This window comes from Alligator sinensis, unplaced genomic scaffold (genome assembly GCF_000455745.1).
Source record: "Alligator sinensis unplaced genomic scaffold, ASM45574v1 scaffold717_1, whole genome shotgun sequence".
Taxonomy (NCBI): domain Eukaryota; kingdom Metazoa; phylum Chordata; order Crocodylia; family Alligatoridae; genus Alligator; species Alligator sinensis.
This window is the reverse complement of record NW_005841961.1, coordinates 1,521,641-1,541,700: the sequence shown is the minus strand read 5'-3', so window position 1 is coordinate 1,541,700 and position 20,060 is coordinate 1,521,641. Positions and strand designations below refer to the sequence as shown.

The following is a 20,060-nucleotide window of genomic DNA, read 5'->3' as shown; positions in this document are numbered from 1 at the left end:
ACTGTTGAACAGTTAAGCCCACAATCTTCCAATTTTTCCACAGGGATATCATGGGATACTAGTTCAAAAGCCTTTTTGAAGTCCAGATATATAATGTCAACCTTCTCTCCCGTGTCCAGGTAGCAAGAGACCTGTTCATAGAAGGAGATGACATTGGTAAGACAAGACCTACCCATGACAAAGACATGCTGGCTGTCATTCAGAATCTTACCCTCAATCAGAGTACCTCACATAGATTCTTTAATGAGTTTTTCCAGGATTTTCCCTGGGATGGAGATTAGGCTGAGCGGCCTATAATTGCCTGGGTCCTTCCTCTTGCCCTTCTTGAAGATGGGCATAATGTTGGCCCTCTTCCAATCCTTAGGAATCTTTCCACATGATGGGCATGTGGAAAGTTTTCCACGTTTCAGGTAACATCACTCTTCCCAAGGGGGGACAGGGCCCTTGGGCCCCCATGTACTCAACACCTCTGACAGTGGAATTCTATTACTCTATGTAAGTTTCAATTCTATTACTATGTAGGTTTCAATTCTTTTACCTTGAACTGTGGATGCTTAACATGAGCATGTAGACTGAGCATGCTTGGTTGTCTATGCACTGGTTGGGCATTACCCAGCCCCCCCCCCCCCCCCCCATTTTGGATACATAAGTGTGTATAAGTTATGAAAACAGAGCTGGACAAAAATCCATGACTAAGGGGGGCAGGGGGGGAGAAGGGGAAGGAGGAGGATGCCAGCTTCAAAACGAACATTAGAGAGGGAAGCTCCTCTTCCACTTTTCCAGGTTTTATGAGTGTACATGCCCAGCCAATGCATAGCTTACTGAGCATGCTGAGCTTATGTATTCATGTGCTTATGGGTCTTAGTTCCAAGAATACCACTTATGTGTCTGAAAAGCTGTCATTTATGTACACAAAGTGAAATAGCATTCCACCCCACACATGGGGGGTGTCTATTGGTATTTGCAGGGCTGGCAAAAGGCTAAGTTGAGTCTCAGCTAAATGCTTCATACTTCACTTCTGCTCCATCAACTCTGTTGAAGATTATAGCTCTCATTTTCCTACTTTGGAGAAAGTCAGCATACCTCAATGGACTCCACACTAGGGTAAGAAGTTTCTTTTTAAATCACTGCCTGTGCATCAGTACTATGATGTGACATATTCATCTTCAGATACTGAATGCACACACTGCATTCTGGGTTACTCCTCCTAGGATGTATGTTCCAGTATGTGACTGAATGCACGGGTCTACTATCAGGAGGGTCAAAAGAATGGGACATGGAAATCTAAAAAGGGCAGAAGAATAGGAGGCAGAAGAACACCAGAGGAGACTTGTGGATGTTCAAGAATTTTATACCTCAGATGGTATGCAAGAATGTGTGACACCCAGGCCCCTGACAGACATTGCACTAAAGGTACAACTGGACCTGATGCAGGATCCCAACAACTGCACTTCCTGCCATGCTACACATTCATGGCCAGAGGCATGGTTGTGGGATCCTGGATCAGGTCCCATTGTGCCATATTGTTTGTGCAATAGGGATGCTGGGATTGCCCTTCACCAGCAAGTAGCAAGCCTGGCTCCCAGCGTTATGTGAAGAAACAAAACCACTTCTACCTGTGCTGCCTGCAAAAGAAACTGAACATCAAGTGATAGGACAAGATTCCAGACACTGAGGTGCTCAGAAGATCAGCTCTCCCCAGTATTCACACCCTACTGAAACTGGTGCAGCTAAGATGGGCTGGCCATCTTTTAAGAATGCCTGACACTCACCTGCCAAAGAAAATCTTCTACAGCGAACTGTCAAATGGAGTACACTTTCACGGCACACCAAAGAAGTGGTACAAGGACAACCTAAAGATGTCCCTAAAGAGTTTTTGCATTGACCTGGAGTCATGGAAGTAAATCACTCGTGACCATCCATCCTGGAGGTCATCAGTTCAGAGCGAAGCACTGGCCTTAGAGCAATGGCATGCAGCAGAGGCAGTGAAGAAGCGTGTGGCCAGGAAAACGAGGACCTCTCATGTCCAGTCCTCATTGCTCTCCTGCTCCTGTTGCAGCAGATTGTTCAGGGCAAAGATTGGGCTTATATGTCACCTGCATAACCAAGTGACCTAGCCTCCTCCCCCTCCTCTCTCTTCTTTCTCCCTCTTTTTTTCTTTCCTGCTTCATTTCTCCCTTCTCCCTTCTCCCCCCTCCCCACTGGATGCAGTCATCTTTGCTTGAAAAGGATGAACAACAGTTAAAAACTCGGACCCTTGGGCCTTTGGACCCCCTTGGTCCTTAAACAGTCCCTGGACTCTCAGGCCCCTGGTCTTACACACTGCCCTTTCTCTGGGCTCCTGGTCCTACACATCACCCCTTCTCTGTGCTCCTGGGCCCCTGGTCCTACTTGCAGCTCTTCTCTGGCTCAGGGACCCTCTGGTCTAACTGAGCCCTTCCCTGGGCACCAGGACCCTCTGTGGGCTCAAAATAAAACAAAAAGCCACTTGCCTGTAAAACTCAGTCCTTCTATGCCCAGGGGCCTTGCCTCTGCTTCCAGGCCTGCAGAGTTGTTTATATAAGTTCCTCTCACATCAAGAGCCCTGTTGCCTAGAACTCCACACCTTGTGGCCACCAGGAAGACACTACCTGATTGGCTCAGGCTCTGGGCGTGTAGTGCTTCAGCCTGAGACTCCTTCTAGTCAGGTGTGCCTCTCATTAGCCCCCTGTACCACATCTGCAAGCAGCCTCACAGGCTGCTAGCTCCCTTAAAGCAGCAGGCACACCCCAGTGCCCTGCTAAAGTGGGCAGGTCACTACTTAACATTAATCAGTTGATGACATCTTAAGTGTAATATCTGTCAGGGGTCTCAGGCTCCAAACACCACAATTCTGTACTGCTACATACAAATAAGATTTATTATACAGAGAACCTATTCTTCTTCTATACTATTGTTTAAGAAAGTAAAACTCAGTTAATTAAAACACTTTACAAGGAAGCCAGAAACCTATTATTCCTGGAGTTTTTAATAATATGTTAAAATTAACTAAATGCCAAGAAAAAAATACACTTATTCATGTTTGTTTTTATTTCTTCCATCAAAAATGGGTCATAGCACAGGAAACAGGAGGGATAAGGGGAGGAAAGTTTGCCAAGTAGAAATAATTAACAGATGTATGTTGGTCTACAGGAAGAAATTGAGTAGGCGAGAGACTTAACCTGGGAGGGCTGTTGTGACAGCAAAGAGAAACAAAAGTAATGAAATGATTGTTGGCTTGCACTGAAGTCCCAAGCCTCTTACAGACCGACGTCACTTAACAGCATTTGTTCTGTCTCTTCCCACACCCTGCCTTAGCTGGATGACTCAATTCATGTGTCCATTTCCCCAAACCAGGAACAATTCCATTGTGAAACAATATATCTTGCACCACCATGTTCTGAAAAGAGAAAGAAAAACTTAAAGAAAAAGAAAATATTACTGTGCTCGAGCTTTAACAAAGGAAAGGCCATTTAATATATAGCCTAAACACAGAGCGATACATGACCTGCATTATGCTCATTTTATTCCACTAGTTTCAATGAATCAGAAGACAGAAGTACATTTATTTATACTAGCATGATGGAAGTACATTTATTTACACTAGTGTGAAGTGAGAGAAAGCCCACTGAATGGATGGAGATATACTTATATACAACAAGTGCACTGAAGCAGAGAATCACTGTATGAATGCAGGGAGAATTTACCCCTAAAACTTTAAGCCTGTATTAGAGATAGGATCAAAACACAAAGACTGGGAAGGTTTAGCCTGAAGGCTTTCATTTTGCCAGATGTGGAGCCAATGGCTAGTGCTGAAATTCAGGTTTGAAATTAAGCTTAAAAATCTGGAGAATTTGGAACTTGTTTTTTGTTTTTTTCCTGTTTATGAAAAATTATCAAACAGATTGTTTCTATTTAACAAACACGCACTAAGTTATTTCCATGTGGGACAGAGGCAAGGATATATTTTGCTAAACATATTGAAGTTAATTTTCTGTTACAGTACCTGTGTTTAATCAAAATGTTAAATAATTCATCTGGCACTGCAAGCTCATTCTTTGTAGAAGTGAAACTCTGGAATTCAATGCATAACAGACTGTGCCACATTTTTTTCTGAATTTTATGGCAGGCCACACATTTTCTGCCAGTGCAAAACTTCTATCTATATATACATCTACCAATCATCTGTATTTCTACAGCACCAATTACAACCAGCACTATTTAACATGTGTTACATGCAGGGAAGGCTTTGTAGAATTGATTGATAACATGAAGATAAGAGCTAGTACAGGTTTTTTTAGCACAAAAATATATCATTTCAATATCTCAGAAAAAATCCTTACAAATACCAGCAGGACATCTATTAAATTCTAACACAGTCTTGATAACATAGGGACATCTGGTCACTTAAGAACCGAGAAGTGATAACACCTGCTAACAGATTAAACACATTAGATAGCTGGTGCATTTTTGGTAAAATTTTGCACGCTATTGAAAATGCATTTATGTTCTCTCATGTAGCTACAGCTTCTATCAAAAACCACAAAGTTTTATGAATAGTTCTGGGTGGGGGGGAAGGGGGGAGCATGGTGGTGATATGAATAGGTTTGACCCTTATGTACAAAGAGGAGAACAGTAAGACATAGGCGCTGTTTGAGAGACTGCATTTTGGCACCCATAGACCACAACAGGAAATCAGCACCTATGTAAATTCCAGTGACTTAGATTATCATATAAACAAAATGGAAACTTTTATACAACTTGGGCATCTATACACGTGCTCCGAGGAGGGATGGGTGGGGGGCTTTAATTAGAGTGGCTCTGAGAGCCACTCTAATTAAAGTTGCTGCAGCTTCATGTGTATTCAGCATCCCATAATTCAAAATGGCAGCAGGGGTGCTTTAACTAAAGCTCATTCAATGAGCTTTAGTTAAAGCGCCCCCACCACCATTTTGAAATGTGGGGACACTGAATACACATGATGTGAAGGCTGTTGGAGCACACTAATTAGCAGGCTCCAGCAGACTTGAAGAAGACTCATTTAATTGTTTTGGCTCCAACACATGCTAATTAGCACATGGAGCAGAAATCCATCATATGTTTAGGTGCCCCTTATTTCCACAGCTACTTAAACCATCTTTGCACATTCATACTTATTTATACGAACAATGGGTATGAATACTTTCAACAATGGGTACTTTGTATTGTACTGATTGTTTGGGTTTTCAGTTACTATGAGTGTTTTTTAATGCAAATGGGTTTCTTGATTTCTTTTAAACTGAAGGATATTGTCAGCAAATTATGTTCAACATAGCTCAATTTTTGGTTTAAGCCTCCTTGGTTTGATAGAAATTATGAAAACATATCTTTTTGCCTTTAGACTTGAAATTCCCCATTAAAAAACCTAATATTTTATTCACTCAAAGCTTTATTAAACTCCTTTTTACACAGGGTTTTTCACAAACATGGTAAGATGTTATGTAAGTGCTCCCTATTATTATATACAGTCATACCTTGACAACCTGCCATTCTTTGTGTCTTTCTTTGTTTATATATTCAAAGTTGATCTCATCCTAAATGGAAACAGAATAATTCTGATTATTTTTTTTCAATTTTTTTAGAGTCTTTGTGGCCTAATTTCAGTAACTGCCACATTTTATAATCCCATTAAGACTATATTATTAATTTTATGAGAGTCAAGTGTTTTTTGTGATATTTTTTATTGGAACACCTGGATAGTTGGGAGAGAAGTTTGACAAGCTTATGGACACAAAACTTTAATTTGTGTATTAATTTATTAATTATTTAATTTATTCTTGCACAGCATACATAACTGCAAACAACAGGCAATGCAGTATCAGTTAGAGATATGTTACTGTTGAGTAACTGTTCTCTAATAAGAATGCTTTTCTCACAGGGAGGTCACATTCAAAACCAGACAAATGTTGATCCTATAACTTCACTTCATTAAAAAATAATTGTAAATGCTATTGACAATACACAGAATCAAGTCCAAATAACTATATTTCCACTTCTAATACAGCAAAATCTACTGGGACTAGAACCATAAAATCTCCTTTGCACACATCAACATAAAAATAATCTATTATGTCTACAGTTAAGCCAAATGTGAGCCTGACAGACTTTGGGCAACTCAGACAAAATCTGTACATGAACACATGCATGTGCATATGCATGCATGCATATAAGCACACACATCCTCTAAAGGTGGCTTTGGTCCAAAGTCTTGAAAGATACAAATAATGAGCCTGACTGGAATGAACATAAACTGGCAACATCATTATTTGTTGGTTCACCAAAAATTTGACCAAGAACCTCAAGTCTATGTACATGATTTAATGGGATGGGATTAATGGGCTAAACTGATGGAGTCGTATGGCTGCAAGTTTTTATGGAGGGGTCAGGATAGTAACATCATAATAGGACAGACCTAGAAATGATTTCTGGTGCACATACTGTTCATATAAATGATTGTCAGTGGATGCATTTATACATGCACTTTACTGAGGAGTTTACTACTTAGCTCTGCTGTAAAGTGTCACCATCTACACATGCACCAGTATTAGGCCACAGTAAATTATTTAATTCCACTGCAGGAAATTACTGTTGGGGACAATACTACCTTATAGCGGAGTACTTAACTCTACCAAAATTCATGTGTAGATGATGACGGGAGCTGGCTGGGGCATGAGGGTCCTAAAGTGCATGGGCAGCCTACTGCCTAGCCCCACACTTTAGCACTCTCATGCCCCAGCCAGCCTCTCCACCAGCCGACAATGCTACCCAGAGCCCAGGGTTGATCCTGCAGACCCTCTGCCAGCCCAGGGTTGCTCTGCTCTGGCTCAAATTGCTGCGTTCCTGGGCATACGTGTAGATGCTGCACCCAAGAGCTGCTTACTCCAGCGCAAACTGCACAGGAATTTATCACATTGCCTTTATAGCATGTGTAGATGCACTCAGTGTCATTAATCCAGGTGGCTGGTGGTTTATTTGAGTAGCTGGTCCCATGATGTGGACAAAAATAGAGACAAAAATGTTTTTTTAAAGCTGTCAGGGCCTGAAAAGTGAGACACGTCTGGCCTGTAGACAGATATTTGGTTATGTTTATTAATAAAAGCTGGGATCTTGCTATTCATGCCTACTAACAGAAAGTAGCCCATGATTATGCCAGTGAGAGCCAATGCTGGAAAGAGGAGTGAAATAAACCCCCTGGTGGGTCCGGTCTTACAGATAATGAAATGTTTTGCTACCCTGGCAAAAATTGCTGAAAACAACCTGCTCCACACTACAGAACCTCAGACGTATGAACAGTTCTACACAGAAAAACAAAGATCATGCTTGAAACTTTGGTCTCAAGGAAATTGACAATCTTCACAGGACAAATCAGGCAGAAGGCAAGGCAGAGTTGTATCCTATAGCCTAACTAATTCAGAGGTATATACACTTTTGTAAGCAACAGCTTAGTTTGGCAGATACTATCAAAATTAGTCTATAAAAGGTGCAACTCTGCCCTGCCTTCTGACTTCAGACTAAGACAGCTACAGAATGAGTACCCTGGAGTTCTTGGAACAACCCATTTTCTCTTCTAGATTTATTCTTTTGTAACACATTGTTGTGTGTAAATATTCAGAAGTAATTTGCATGAAGGATTTTGCTGAAAAGTGTTGGGCTCTGAAATGATAATAAAACCCTGACACTGAGCTCAGCCATCTATTCACACTTGCCATTCATGAAGGTCTTCAACAAGAATCTACTCAAGTCGATGAAATGGCTTTAGATTACACCTTAAGTTTACATTTCAAGATTTTAAAAACCTATTTGGGATGCAGTTCTAACCTTTATTAAAATGGAAATTATAGTCCTTAGTATAAAATTATCATCAGTGCCTGCTAATCACAAGGTACATAAAGACAGTGTTTCTGCCCTTGAATTCCCAAGATCCACAGGGGCAGATCTGACTGTGGGTGAGATTAAGTTCTCCATGTATGTTGCTACCTAAATGAAAACAGTCTATGATTAATCACTGCTACTTTTCCTCTGGCATTAATTAAAAATATAATGGGGAGAAATTTGAGGAGGGAAATATTCATAAAGGAAAAATATTAATTTCAGGTAAAAATCCTGTTAAGCAAAAAGGCAAAGAGTACTTGGATCAATTAAATATCTCAAATAGTAAATCACCAAAGCTCCTAAGGGGTCAGCCAGAGAAAATTAAAGTGCCACCAGCAGTCATTTTAAACAATTTTTGAAAAGCAGGTAAGGTGTCTGCAGATAGGAAAGAAGTTAGTATAGAGTCAGTTTATTAAGATGCATGCAAGGGTTGACTCAGATAATTCCAAAGTGTTTATGGCAGTGTAAGAATGACATTGTAGCCAAATGCACCAAGTGCCCTCATGGCAACTATAAGTATAGTAGGCAACCACTGATCCTCTGGATCATGGTGTATGCATAATAGGTCTAGTCATGTGCCTGATATATTTGTTTGTACAGAGTCTCAAGACTGTCACACCAAGACATTTGATGCATACACCTAGGCAAGAGTATGGAGTGCAGGTTACGCAAGACCTACCATTCCCCCTTTAGACCACTGAGATCAAATCCAAAGGCTAAACTGAGTCCAGATGTTCATTGCCTCAATGGCTTTAGCTTCTGCCGGACAGCAACAGGTAAGAACTGCTGCTGACTGTCTAATACCTCAGCAAGGGCACGTTTCTGTCAGGGTGATATCCTTAAGCCTTTTTCCAACCAAGGAGTACCCAGAAGTCAGTGACAGCTAGGGTTTTTAGTTGCCCTATACTCATTTTACTCTGGAGGTTGCAACATTATGGTATTTTATAGAAGCTACCTTGCCATGAGTAGGCCCACAATGTTGCCATATTAGGACATATGATAATTTCAGTTTCATAGATGTTAGGGGCTGGAAGGGACCTTACAGATCACCCCATCCATCCCCCCTGCACTTGAGAAGGAAAGACTGCTAGGGTCAGATGAGCCCAGCAAGGTGCATGTCAAGATGCTTTCTGAAGGTAACCAGCGTGGGTGACTGTACCACCTCTGGGAGGGTGGGACCACTAGAATTTGCACTGAAAGTGCACTGCACAGTGGCTCCTTTAATCTTGCAGTTTTCCCTGTGCACCACCCTCATCACTGACCAGCAGAGGGGCCCCAGCAGTCCCGCTGCTTGCTGTCTGGGATCATGGTGTGTGTCAGAAATCATAGCTTGGAAGTGAAAACTGCTATTTTAAATATGCCACAGTTTTTGCTTCCTGTCCAGGCAGCAGCAAGCAATGGGGCCACCACCAATCAGCAACAGAAGGCAAAAATCATGCAATACTTAAAATCATGGTTTTTGACTCTCTGCCAATCAGGGGCAGGAGTGGGGCAGATGGGGGAAACTGAAAGATTAAAGGAGCCACCATGAAGCACACTTCCAGTGCAAACTCCAGCAGTCCTTACATATAAAACTTCATGAAAGACCAACCAATTTCATGAGATAGATCCTTAAACCCAAAAGTGTACGATCTAAGAATTTGATATGCAAGTATGGACTGTGATACTTGTACAGGAGTCTGGAATCCACCTGTCGGCTGGAACAATGCATACACTGACAGCACAAAGACAAGAAATTGTGAAGGGGTGTCACATGTTTTGTTTATCATCAGATATTCCTTACTTTGATCCCCTATTGTTCTTATAGTTAATAGCCTATGTCTATCTTAGCTTATACACTATATTTCATTCCATTCCATTCCATGATACCTCACATTCTTCCCTTGATCATCAACTGTTTCAACCCTTGTTTATATTCAGTCACTACTTCACCCATTTTTCTTTTCTCCCAGTTGCCTTGGTCTGTCTTATTACCCTGCAACCCCCAACTACTGGCATGTTATATCCACTGTCCCAAGACTCCCTACTTCCCTCCCTTCTACTGTAGCTTTGCCCGTGACCTAAACAGAAGCAGCACTAGGCTCCTCATTCCTATGTAGATCTTTCATCTTTTTCTTCTCCTGTTTGCTTCAATTTTAGATGAGGTTTCCTGACTTTTTACCTATAGGGAGTAGGATAATATAAATCATGTTACTAATTATGAATTGTATCACCTATGAAATTATCAATGTTTTGCTGAACTTGTGTTATGAGAAAAAGTGAATGCCAAATGACATTATTTCATTTGAAAAACCAGCAACAAGATTTCCATAATCTTTATATTCAATAAATCATGTCAGATTAACCAGAGACCTAATTCTTTTTAAAATCAGTGAATGCAGTTTACGGTTCATCATTAGACTAAAATACCAGGATAAGGATCTTTAGATTTAATGCTCTTTGGGGAAAGGAATTTATTTACACTGTATTTTTAGTTTTGCTGCAAGGAACCACGTCTCTCCACATATCTATCAAATCATAAAGGTTTATTCTTCAGATAAATCTACTCATAGACAGAAAGATGACTGACTGCAGGTTGAGAACTTATCCTCCAATTAACAATCAAGGGTTAACAAAATTTCTTATAGTTATTTGGTCCAAGGCAACTGCAGACAGTTCCATTATTTCTTTCCTTCCTTATATCTATTTGAAAAAGTTAAGTGACACAAAGCTCTATCCTGGCTCTCCTCTTACCTCCTTTTGTTACATCTTTTTTCAATTTGACAATGCTCTTTGTGTCTCTATGCTTATACATTATGTAGCGTAACATCGATTTAATCCTAACTAGAGCTCATAGGTGCTACTGTAATCATAACAACAATAACAATAATAAAAACAAGAAAAGAAAGAAATTCAAGAAGTTTAAAATACAGTTCTCCTGTCAGATGATCAGTTTCAACTCCCATTAATTTAATTAGGGAGTTGAAACTGAGCTTCCCAGATTGGAATTAGTCCATTAAATTTTAGTCAGATATACCTAAACATAAATGACATCAACGTTAATATGATCTACATTTTCCTAGAAAACCTTTCAGCCCAACACATATATTTCCAAGGCGTATCAAAAGAAAACCTATTATATTTTATCTTAGCCTAATTGTGTCAGCCTGGATCTGTTAATATATTTAACCAAGTCAAACTATTTCATGATGTTCACTTATGCCACGTTCTTGATAATCAATTTCCAGTCTCCAGAGTGAAAATAAAATGATTTTCATTGCACAGATCCCTAATCAGAGAGATCCCTGTTGGCTCCACATATGCATATTATAGCTTTCAAAGTCAATTGTAATGTATATATGCTGAACTGGGTCCAAGTCTAAGGGAGGGTAACATACAAAGATTTCAGTGTTTTACTAAATTGGTCCACCTCTTTAAGAAGATCCACAATCATAACTATGGAAAACAGATCAGAAAATCCATGCATTTGAGAGAATGGTGGAATTCCAAAAGTTTGTAATATATCTGAGGATGCTGCTGCCAGCCCATCAATCTCTTAACATAAAATTTGGAAACACAATATGAATCTGAGGGTAATTTAGCCCTATGAATGTTAACAGTTGACATTTTTCTTTTCCCTTTATGTGATGTTGAGGAAAAGATATTTCTACTCTGTGGTGCAAACAAAAGCATGACCACTGAGAAATAAATAAATAGGTAAGTAAGTATTCATGAGATGTTCAGCTTAATAAAATTGACCCCATAGGATGGTGAAATGTGAAGATTTATGCCATGTTTCTCAACTCATCATACCATACTCCACTTTTAGGGAGAATGTTCCATACTGTAATTAGGAAAGACCAACACCACCATACAGCTAACACTCCCTTAAAAAATCTAACAGGTTCATTCCTGTTATGTTAGTATAACAACAACAACAACAACAACACTTAAGCATGCTCTAAGTTCAGTGGCACTATGTCCTGACTGACTCAGGAGCCACCTAAACCAGAAAAACAACATACATCACCAACCTGTGTGAACTATGACAGAACACACTCCATTTCAATGTAAAGAACCCCCCAGAGTACATTAGTTGACATTGGCAGTTTGTGTTCCAGCTGTTGCAGTATTCATGACTGCAGGAAAGACATAGCCAATATATGCAGTCAAAGAAAAAAAAAATAAAAACCTTTGCTAATATTTTACACAAGAAACACAGGTAATGATTTGAAGAGTCACTTGATGCTCAGAAGCCATGATCTGAGTATCGCAGTTCTAGCTCCATCTAGTTAAATTACAATGGAATTAAAATCTCCACGTACAGCATTCTTCACTCTATGAAATTCGTACTATACTTATGTTTGCAGAAGAGGACAACAGTCTATAAACCCATTGCTTACATCTTCATATTATTTAAAAGAACAGTTTCTAATGTTCAATTATTATATAGCAGCAACCACAACATGAATACAATAAAACAATTCAGTACTCTTATAAAACACAACCTTTGGTCCATAGAGGTATTCAACACAAAAGCCTTGCATGGCTTAATTTGCTATGGTACAATTTTGGGCAGTAAACAAACTTCAATGTGGAGTATGTTGATCAAGAAAATAAGTAACATAGATCTTTTCTGGCTTCTGTGCAAAGGATAGCTTTCTGTATATGTTCATATAATAAATTACACATACAAGGCCCATTCCATTTCCCATTCTCGTTCAGTAAAAACTGATTTTTAAAAACATTTCAACATGCTGTTGTATAAAATGTATTTATACTCTGTGAGAGTCAAAATTTGTCTTGCACATTTTCTTGTACCTTTCTGAAGAGGACAAATACTTGACTGACTTGGTCCATCTACTTCCAATGGTTTGTGGGATATAACTGGACTGCTGCATTTAGAGTTTGCTCTATAGATCTATAAGCAACTTTACAACAAATGATATCCAAGGCTTTTCTTCTAGGCCAGCAGTTTGGAAACAGTCTTTCAAATTCAATTAAAATGTTTTATTTCCCTACTGGCCTGAGGATAATAAAGGGAAGAACATCTGTACTTAATATTTCTCTCCTTTAGAAATCCTTCAGATTACATGCAAGCAAACTGAGGTCTATTGTCAGTGACTAATTACTTCAGATTTCATTTACAATTGAAGGTTGTTGACAGGAATATGATTATTGTTTTGAAAGTAAACAGGGAGGTTAAGAATAATTCAGGTCATCCACAGAAATAGTAAATATAAAAACACAGCAGCTTTTAGATGCTGCTGCTTCAAAAGTCAGTGATACAATACTTTTGTTATTAAGAATCAGGCAAGCTAAGACGTCTGTTACGACTATTTTGATAAGCACAGAGTACAGTAGAAGCCCTGTTATCAGGCACGAGAGGAAAATGGGGGGTGCCGGGTATCTAAAAATTCTGGTTACCTGAGGCTGGCTGTTTTCGGTTGTGGGGTGGGGACAGTGGCTAGACACAGAGTGGTGGCAGTGCAGGATGGCCGTTTCAGCTTGATGCAGTGCAGTGGCAGTGCAGGGTGGTGGGTGGCAGTGGCGCTCCCCTGCATCCTGCTGGCCAGCCAGAATTCCGGTTAGTAGAGTATTCCAGTTAGTAAAATGTCAGATAACAGGGCTTTTACTGTACTTGGTTAAAGCCTGTTGAAATCAGTGAAAAGCGTTCATTGATTTCCTTGGCCTTTGGCTTGCTGTCCTGGTTGCTGCCCTTAGTTATGCTCCTGCAGTAAATTCTTGACCACCAGTGCAGCCTTGATTTGTCTTGAATCAAACATCAATGAGTTTCATGAACAAAGTAAGCTAATCTGAGCTGGAGCTTAAAAGAACAATAAGAGAAGTGTCCCAATTCTGACCTCACACAAACTGGATTTACACGTATATTCATTGACTTATATTAATGATGAGCCGTATCTGATTTGTACAAGTCAAATTATTGCCTTTCATGGTCCATCCTGGAAGCAGGGTGATGAAATATTCCAATTCTCTTGTGGAGGTCTCTACACAAGCCACTGGGCACCAGTCTTAGTCAGTTTTGCAACTCAGCCACCAGGCATTATCTTGGCTGCAGCTTAATCCAAGGCCCCTGATACAGGTCTAGAAGACCCTATAACAAAATCTATCAGAAATCAACAACAGTTGCATTAAATAAAGTGCCATTTACTATAGTGAGGTTACATGCCCAGACAAGAAAATTAAAGAAAAAAAAAAAAACAAAACAGTTGTCTTATTAAAGTAGCATTGGGAAAAAAACTGTTTCAAACTAGGCTTAGTTTAATATTAAAATGCAGCTCTCAATTTTCTTCATGGTATGCCAGGGTCTTTCAGTACACGAGGAATTTATCTATACTGCCCTTTCACTGGCATCTCCCTCTGGAAAGTATTTGGTGAGGAAACAGACAGAAAGCAAGAAGCAAAACCAAACAGAGGCCTCCATGGGTTATGGAGCTTGACATATCCTGGCTATTTTTGTATAATACATGAGGATTGTACTCTTCAAATCAAAGATAGTGAATAACTTGCTTTCTCATGTCTCCAGCAAAACTTCCTCAGCAGCAGTTATGTATCACTGTCAATCACAGCTTCCTTATAAAGCTCATTTTGATCCATAGCTGAACAAAAAAAAATGCTTTCTTCAAGGTAACATCAATTGATGGCAACTATTTTGAAGGATCTTAGTATTCTTTCTACACTACTGCTGTATAGTTCTTAGGAACAGCTTTCCCTATACACAAAAGCAAACCCACATTTCTGCTGCATGGGCTATGACTATTTAGGGACTCTGTCCCTGCATAACTTACGAATTCTTGTTAATGTTATCAAGTAATTATGAGATTGTTTTATTTTTAATTAATTTATGTGAATATGTATCAAACATTGAAGACAGGGGCCGTGTTATATCCCTCCAGACTACAGCCAATAGTTAGCTATTAAATTTTAATAGTTCTACATTCAGATGGAATACCTTGGGAACAAGGGTTAACTGAAGCCCAGAAGCACCAGTTTCTCTTACTTATCTGCAGGGAGTCAGGAGAAGAAAGGGCAGCTAGAAAGCTGAAAATTACCAAAGTAAAACAAAGAAACCAAAGATGAGTGAGCGGATATATCTATAGACTCACAGAGCATATGCAGACACACAGGAACTTGGAGAAGGGAGGAGTCGTCTTTGGACAGAAGGGAAAACATGGACAGGGTTTTGTAAATGGGGTTGGCAAGGTTGGTGGCAGGATCAACCAAAGTCAGGAAAGTAATTTGAGCAGAAAAATTCAATGGTTCAGAAAATAAACCATCAGCTGACAGAGGAGAACTCTAGTTAATCATTACATGACACTGAAAGGCCCAAAGAACTCTTCCGAAAGTAGTAAGGAAACTGAGGGAAATGCATGTAGGATTTATTATTTTTACTTATAGCTGTGCATTTCTCAGATAACTGAGTGAAGAGAAATATTGTTTCAAAGTCCTTTGCAAAGTTTGATTGTTTGTTATGGGTAAAACCTACCACATACCCCTGAAGGGTTCAATTGTACAGTGGAATTCAAGGACATGAGCAAGGGCTGTGGGAAGCTGGAAGGGGACTGCAGTAGTTCAATGGCCAAACTGTGCGTCAAACACTAGGGGCCAGATTCTATTCCACCTGTTAGGTATTTGAGTAGACTTCAGCGGCTTGTTGCAAAACAATTCCATTGTTTGAGTCCCTAAAATTAATGCTTTTGTAACACACTGCCTTTTTAATTTTAAGATGAAGTGATGATTAAAAAATAGTGAGGAAGACTCATTCACTCATCTTTTGCATTAACAGTTTTTCAGGGAATCAGAAAGGGTGGAATAGGATCACTCTTGTGCACCTAAGTCTCCTGAGGTGCCAAATAGGTAGAAAAGGATCTGAACGTGCAGGGCATGCCTCAAGGCCCAAGGTCAGAAATTCTGCTTACCTCTGTCTCCCTAGCAAGCAAAAAGGACACATGGGATCCAGTGTTTAAACTGAATCACAGCAATCTGGAGGGGCCAACATGGGGCAACTGAACAAATCAGTGACAGGGCAACTTCACAGTTTTACTTCATACACACATGCTGTTCAGTGCATCACACAATTACTGCAAGGTAAGTTGGGGTGCAAACTTACAGTATATTACCTACTTCAAAGTAACTGCTCGTGTGCATGCTTTTATCTTGCAGTAGATATAAAATAGCTTCTCAATGAAAATGGGGTAAGCTACCTCATATACTATAGGGAGAGAACATGCTCGTGGGTAGGGACCTACCTAAATCAAGGTGAGACAAAGGGTTTTTCATGGCTCGCCAGCAGTGCAGAGCTGATTTTACAGGCATTTGCAGCAGCTGCACCCCTCAGTGCTGATTGGCAGAGAGGTCCCGCCCTCAGTGCTGATTTGTGGAGCGATCAAGGGGGAGGAAGGGGCATGTGTTCAGCCACCATCTTGAAGGCTGGCTGCCCTTTGTGCCACCCCACTCCTTGGGACTGATTGGTGAAGAGGCCCTGGCAGGGGGAGGTGCGATGAAGGGACAGCTGCCATCTCGTCTGCTGCCCTTTGTGCTCCCCCACTCCTTGGGACTGATTGGTGAAGAGGCCCTGGCAGGGGGAGGTGCGATGAAGGGACAGCTGCCATCTCGTCTGCTGCCCTTTGTGCTCCCCCACTCCTTGGGACTGATTGGTGAAGAGGCCCTGGCAGGGGGAGGTGCGATGAAGGGACAGCTGCCATCTCGTCTGCTGCCCTTTGTGCTCCCCCACTCCTTGGGACTGATTGGTGAAGAGGCCCTGGCAGGGGGAGGTGCGATGAAGGGACAGCTGCCATCTCGTCTGCTGCCCTTTGTGCTCCCCCACTCCTTGGGACTGATTGGTGAAGAGGCCCTGGCAGGGGGAGGTGCGATGAAGGGACAGCTGCCATCTCGTCTGCTGCCCTTTGTGCTCCCCCACTCCTTGGGACTGATTGGTGAAGAGGCCCTGGCAGGGGGAGGTGCGATGAAGGGACAGCTGCCATCTCGTCTGCTGCCCTTTGTGCTCCCCCACTCCTTGGGACTGATTGGTGAAGAGGCCCTGGCAGGGGGAGGTGCGATGAAGGGACAGCTGCCATCTCGTCTGCTGCCCTTTGTGCTCCCCCACTCCTTGGGACTGATTGGTGAAGAGGCCCTGGCAGGGGGAGGTGCGATGAAGGGACAGCTGCCATCTCGTCTGCTGCCCTTTGTGCTCCCCCACTCCTTGGGACTGATTGGTGAAGAGGCCCTGGCAGGGGGAGGTGCGATGAAGGGACAGCTGCCATCTCGTCTGCTGCCCTTTGTGCTCCCCCACTCCTTGGGACTGATTGGTGAAGAGGCCCTGGCAGGGGGAGGTGCGATGAAGGGACAGCTGCCATCTCGTCTGCTGCCCTTTGTGCTCCCCCACTCCTTGGGACTGATTGGTGAAGAGGCCCTGGCAGGGGGAGGTGCGATGAAGGGACAGCTGCCATCTCGTCTGCTGCCCTTTGTGCTCCCCCACTCCTTGGGACTGATTGGTGAAGAGGCCCTGGCAGGGGGAGGTGCGATGAAGGGACAGCTGCCATCTCGTCTGCTGCCCTTTGTGCTCCCCCACTCCTTGGGACTGATTGGTGAAGAGGCCCTGGCAGGGGGAGGTGCGATGAAGGGACAGCTGCCATCTCGTCTGCTGCCCTTTGTGCTCCCCCACTCCTTGGGACTGATTGGTGAAGAGGCCCTGGCAGGGGGAGGTGCGATGAAGGGACAGCTGCCATCTCGTCTGCTGCCCTTTGTGCTCCCCCACTCCTTGGGACTGATTGGTGAAGAGGCCCTGGCAGGGGGAGGTGCGATGAAGGGACAGCTGCCATCTCGTCTGCTGCCCTTTGTGCTCCCCCACTCCTTGGGACTGATTGGTGAAGAGGCCCTGGCAGGGGGAGGTGCGATGAAGGGACAGCTGCCATCTCGTCTGCTGCCCTTTGTGCTCCCCCACTCCTTGGGACTGATTGGTGAAGAGGCCCTGGCAGGGGGAGGTGCGATGAAGGGACAGCTGCCATCTCGTCTGCTGCCCTTTGTGCTCCCCCACTCCTTGGGACTGATTGGTGAAGAGGCCCTGGCAGGGGGAGGTGCGATGAAGGGACAGCTGCCATCTCGTCTGCTGCCCTTTGTGCTCCCCCACTCCTTGGGACTGATTGGTGAAGAGGCCCTGGCAGGGGGAGGTGCGATGAAGGGACAGCTGCCATCTCGTCTGCTGCCCTTTGTGCTCCCCCACTCCTTGGGACTGATTGGTGAAGAGGCCCTGGCAGGGGGAGGTGCGATGAAGGGACAGCTGCCATCTCGTCTGCTGCCCTTTGTGCTCCCCCACTCCTTGGGACTGATTGGTGAAGAGGCCCTGGCAGGGGGAGGTGCGATGAAGGGACAGCTGCCATCTCGTCTGCTGCCCTTTGTGCTGTCCTGCCAGCTGGCACCTTCCCTTTCCAGCAGTGAGGACCACAGGCAGCCAGCTTTTTATTTTTATTAAGCATTTTGTTGATTTTGCAGAAAATCCTAGATTTCAAAGTTTCTGCAAGATCCATGAAACTGCAAATTAAGTAGGTCCCTATTCATGGGCTGTTACTGCAGAGCAGCCAATGGTGTCAGTATATATTCTAGCTTCCCTTGTGATGACTTCTTTACATGACCATAACTTTAGTTGAAACTGGCTTAAAAGAAAAGGGTCATTCTGTGAAGGTGAGAAAGAAACTTGTCTACTAATTCATTGTAAGTTTACAGTAGTAAACAGATCCTTCCAGGAATGGGAGTCATACTGTTACAATACAGATCTCCACAAGTATATTACTACTGCCAAGCGTCATTAATGCAGTAAGTCAGGTATCCAGGTTGTAGCCGTATTGGTGTAGAAGAAAAAGCACTCAGGGCTCATGGTCTAATAAAAGATATCACCTCTATCAACTAGATTTTTGCAAAAAAAATAAAAATTAAAAATTCAGTGCAATAAAGGCAACTAAACACAGAGACCGATTTCCACAAGCAGGTTACCATGCAGTGCTTAAGATATGAGTTCTGTGCACCGAAAACACTAGCGGTAAGCATATTCAGTCAGAGTCAATACATCAAAATTAATATTTATTCAATGGAGTGTACAAATATCCATATGGCAAAGCAATTAATATGAATAAGTTGAGGTAAGTTACAATTATCTTCTTTAGGACAGTGACTTAATATTCCTGGTTTCTTAAATCAAAACTGGCTAAGGCAGAAATTCAAAAGAATGCCACAAAAAAAATCACCATTAACCACATTTGACCATTATGACTAGGTACAGATACTAGGTACTGTGTTTAAGTGTGCAGAAAGCACTTTAAAGCTGCCAAAAATGGTGGATCCCACTCTAAGTTAACCCTGGATAGATATGGTATCAGACTAAAGTGCTTTATGTTAAAGCACGTAAATGAATGTCTGTATGGCATTCCATCCTGAGTTAAGGTAGATCACATTCCCCTGGCATCCCAGGGGCCCCTCACCAGGTGATTTTCTAGCCTCAGCCAGTGCTCATTTGCTCCAGGTGATAACTGGCCCAGTCCCACCCCTGGGCTGTCACAGGGAGGAGACAGAAAAGACTCTGTCTCCTCCCTGCCTGGCTGGATGGGGGGCATGCCCCCCACCCCTGCTATGAGGGCCCCCTGAAGCTTGATGGCTAAGGTCAAGGAGTGGAGAGACCATGTCTGTGGAGTAGGAGGGCTCCATTCACCCCTTGCTGTAGTTCCCGGTACAGCAAAAGCTGGAGGGGCAGCCCCCTGCTGCAGCTTCTGGCTTCAGTTGCCAGGAGGCTGGGGCAAGATGGAGAGGGGAGGTGGGTGAATGGAAATCGCCTGCCACATGGACCCAACCCAGCCTCACTCCAGCCAAGCCAGCAAGCTGTGGTGGGGCTCTTGCAGCATAGTGGGGTTCCATTCATCCACCCCCACTGCCCCAGCCTCCTTCCAGAAACTACAGCATGGGGCTGCCCAGCTTGACTTATAGCTGTCAGGTACTGTGGCCAGGGGTGAATGGGGCCCTCCCTGCCTCGCAACCTGGCTCAGCCCTCCCACCCCCAAACCAGTAAGCTTGGGGGGGTTCCATTCACCTGCCCCAACTGCAGCTGACAGCTGGTGGGGGAGAGGGACAGGGATGAGGAGAGG

The 20,060-nt window shown here is 42.8% G+C and overlaps 1 protein-coding gene across 1 annotated transcript in view; it reads right to left on the bottom strand.

Moving 5' to 3' along the window:
* Window positions 1-3,054: 3,054 nt before the first annotated feature.
* The window catches only part of CNBD1 (cyclic nucleotide binding domain containing 1), a 182,996-nt gene continuing 165,990 nt past the window's right edge, over window positions 3,055-20,060 (bottom strand). The window contains exons 7-8 of the mRNA XM_025200242.1: window positions 5,532-5,591; window positions 3,055-3,418 (exon numbers count right to left, since the gene is read on the bottom strand). Of these exons, the coding sequence (XP_025056027.1) occupies window positions 3,296-3,418; window positions 5,532-5,591 (183 nt within the window). The 3' untranslated portion in view covers window positions 3,055-3,295. The remainder of the gene's footprint in view (window positions 3,419-5,531; window positions 5,592-20,060) is intronic.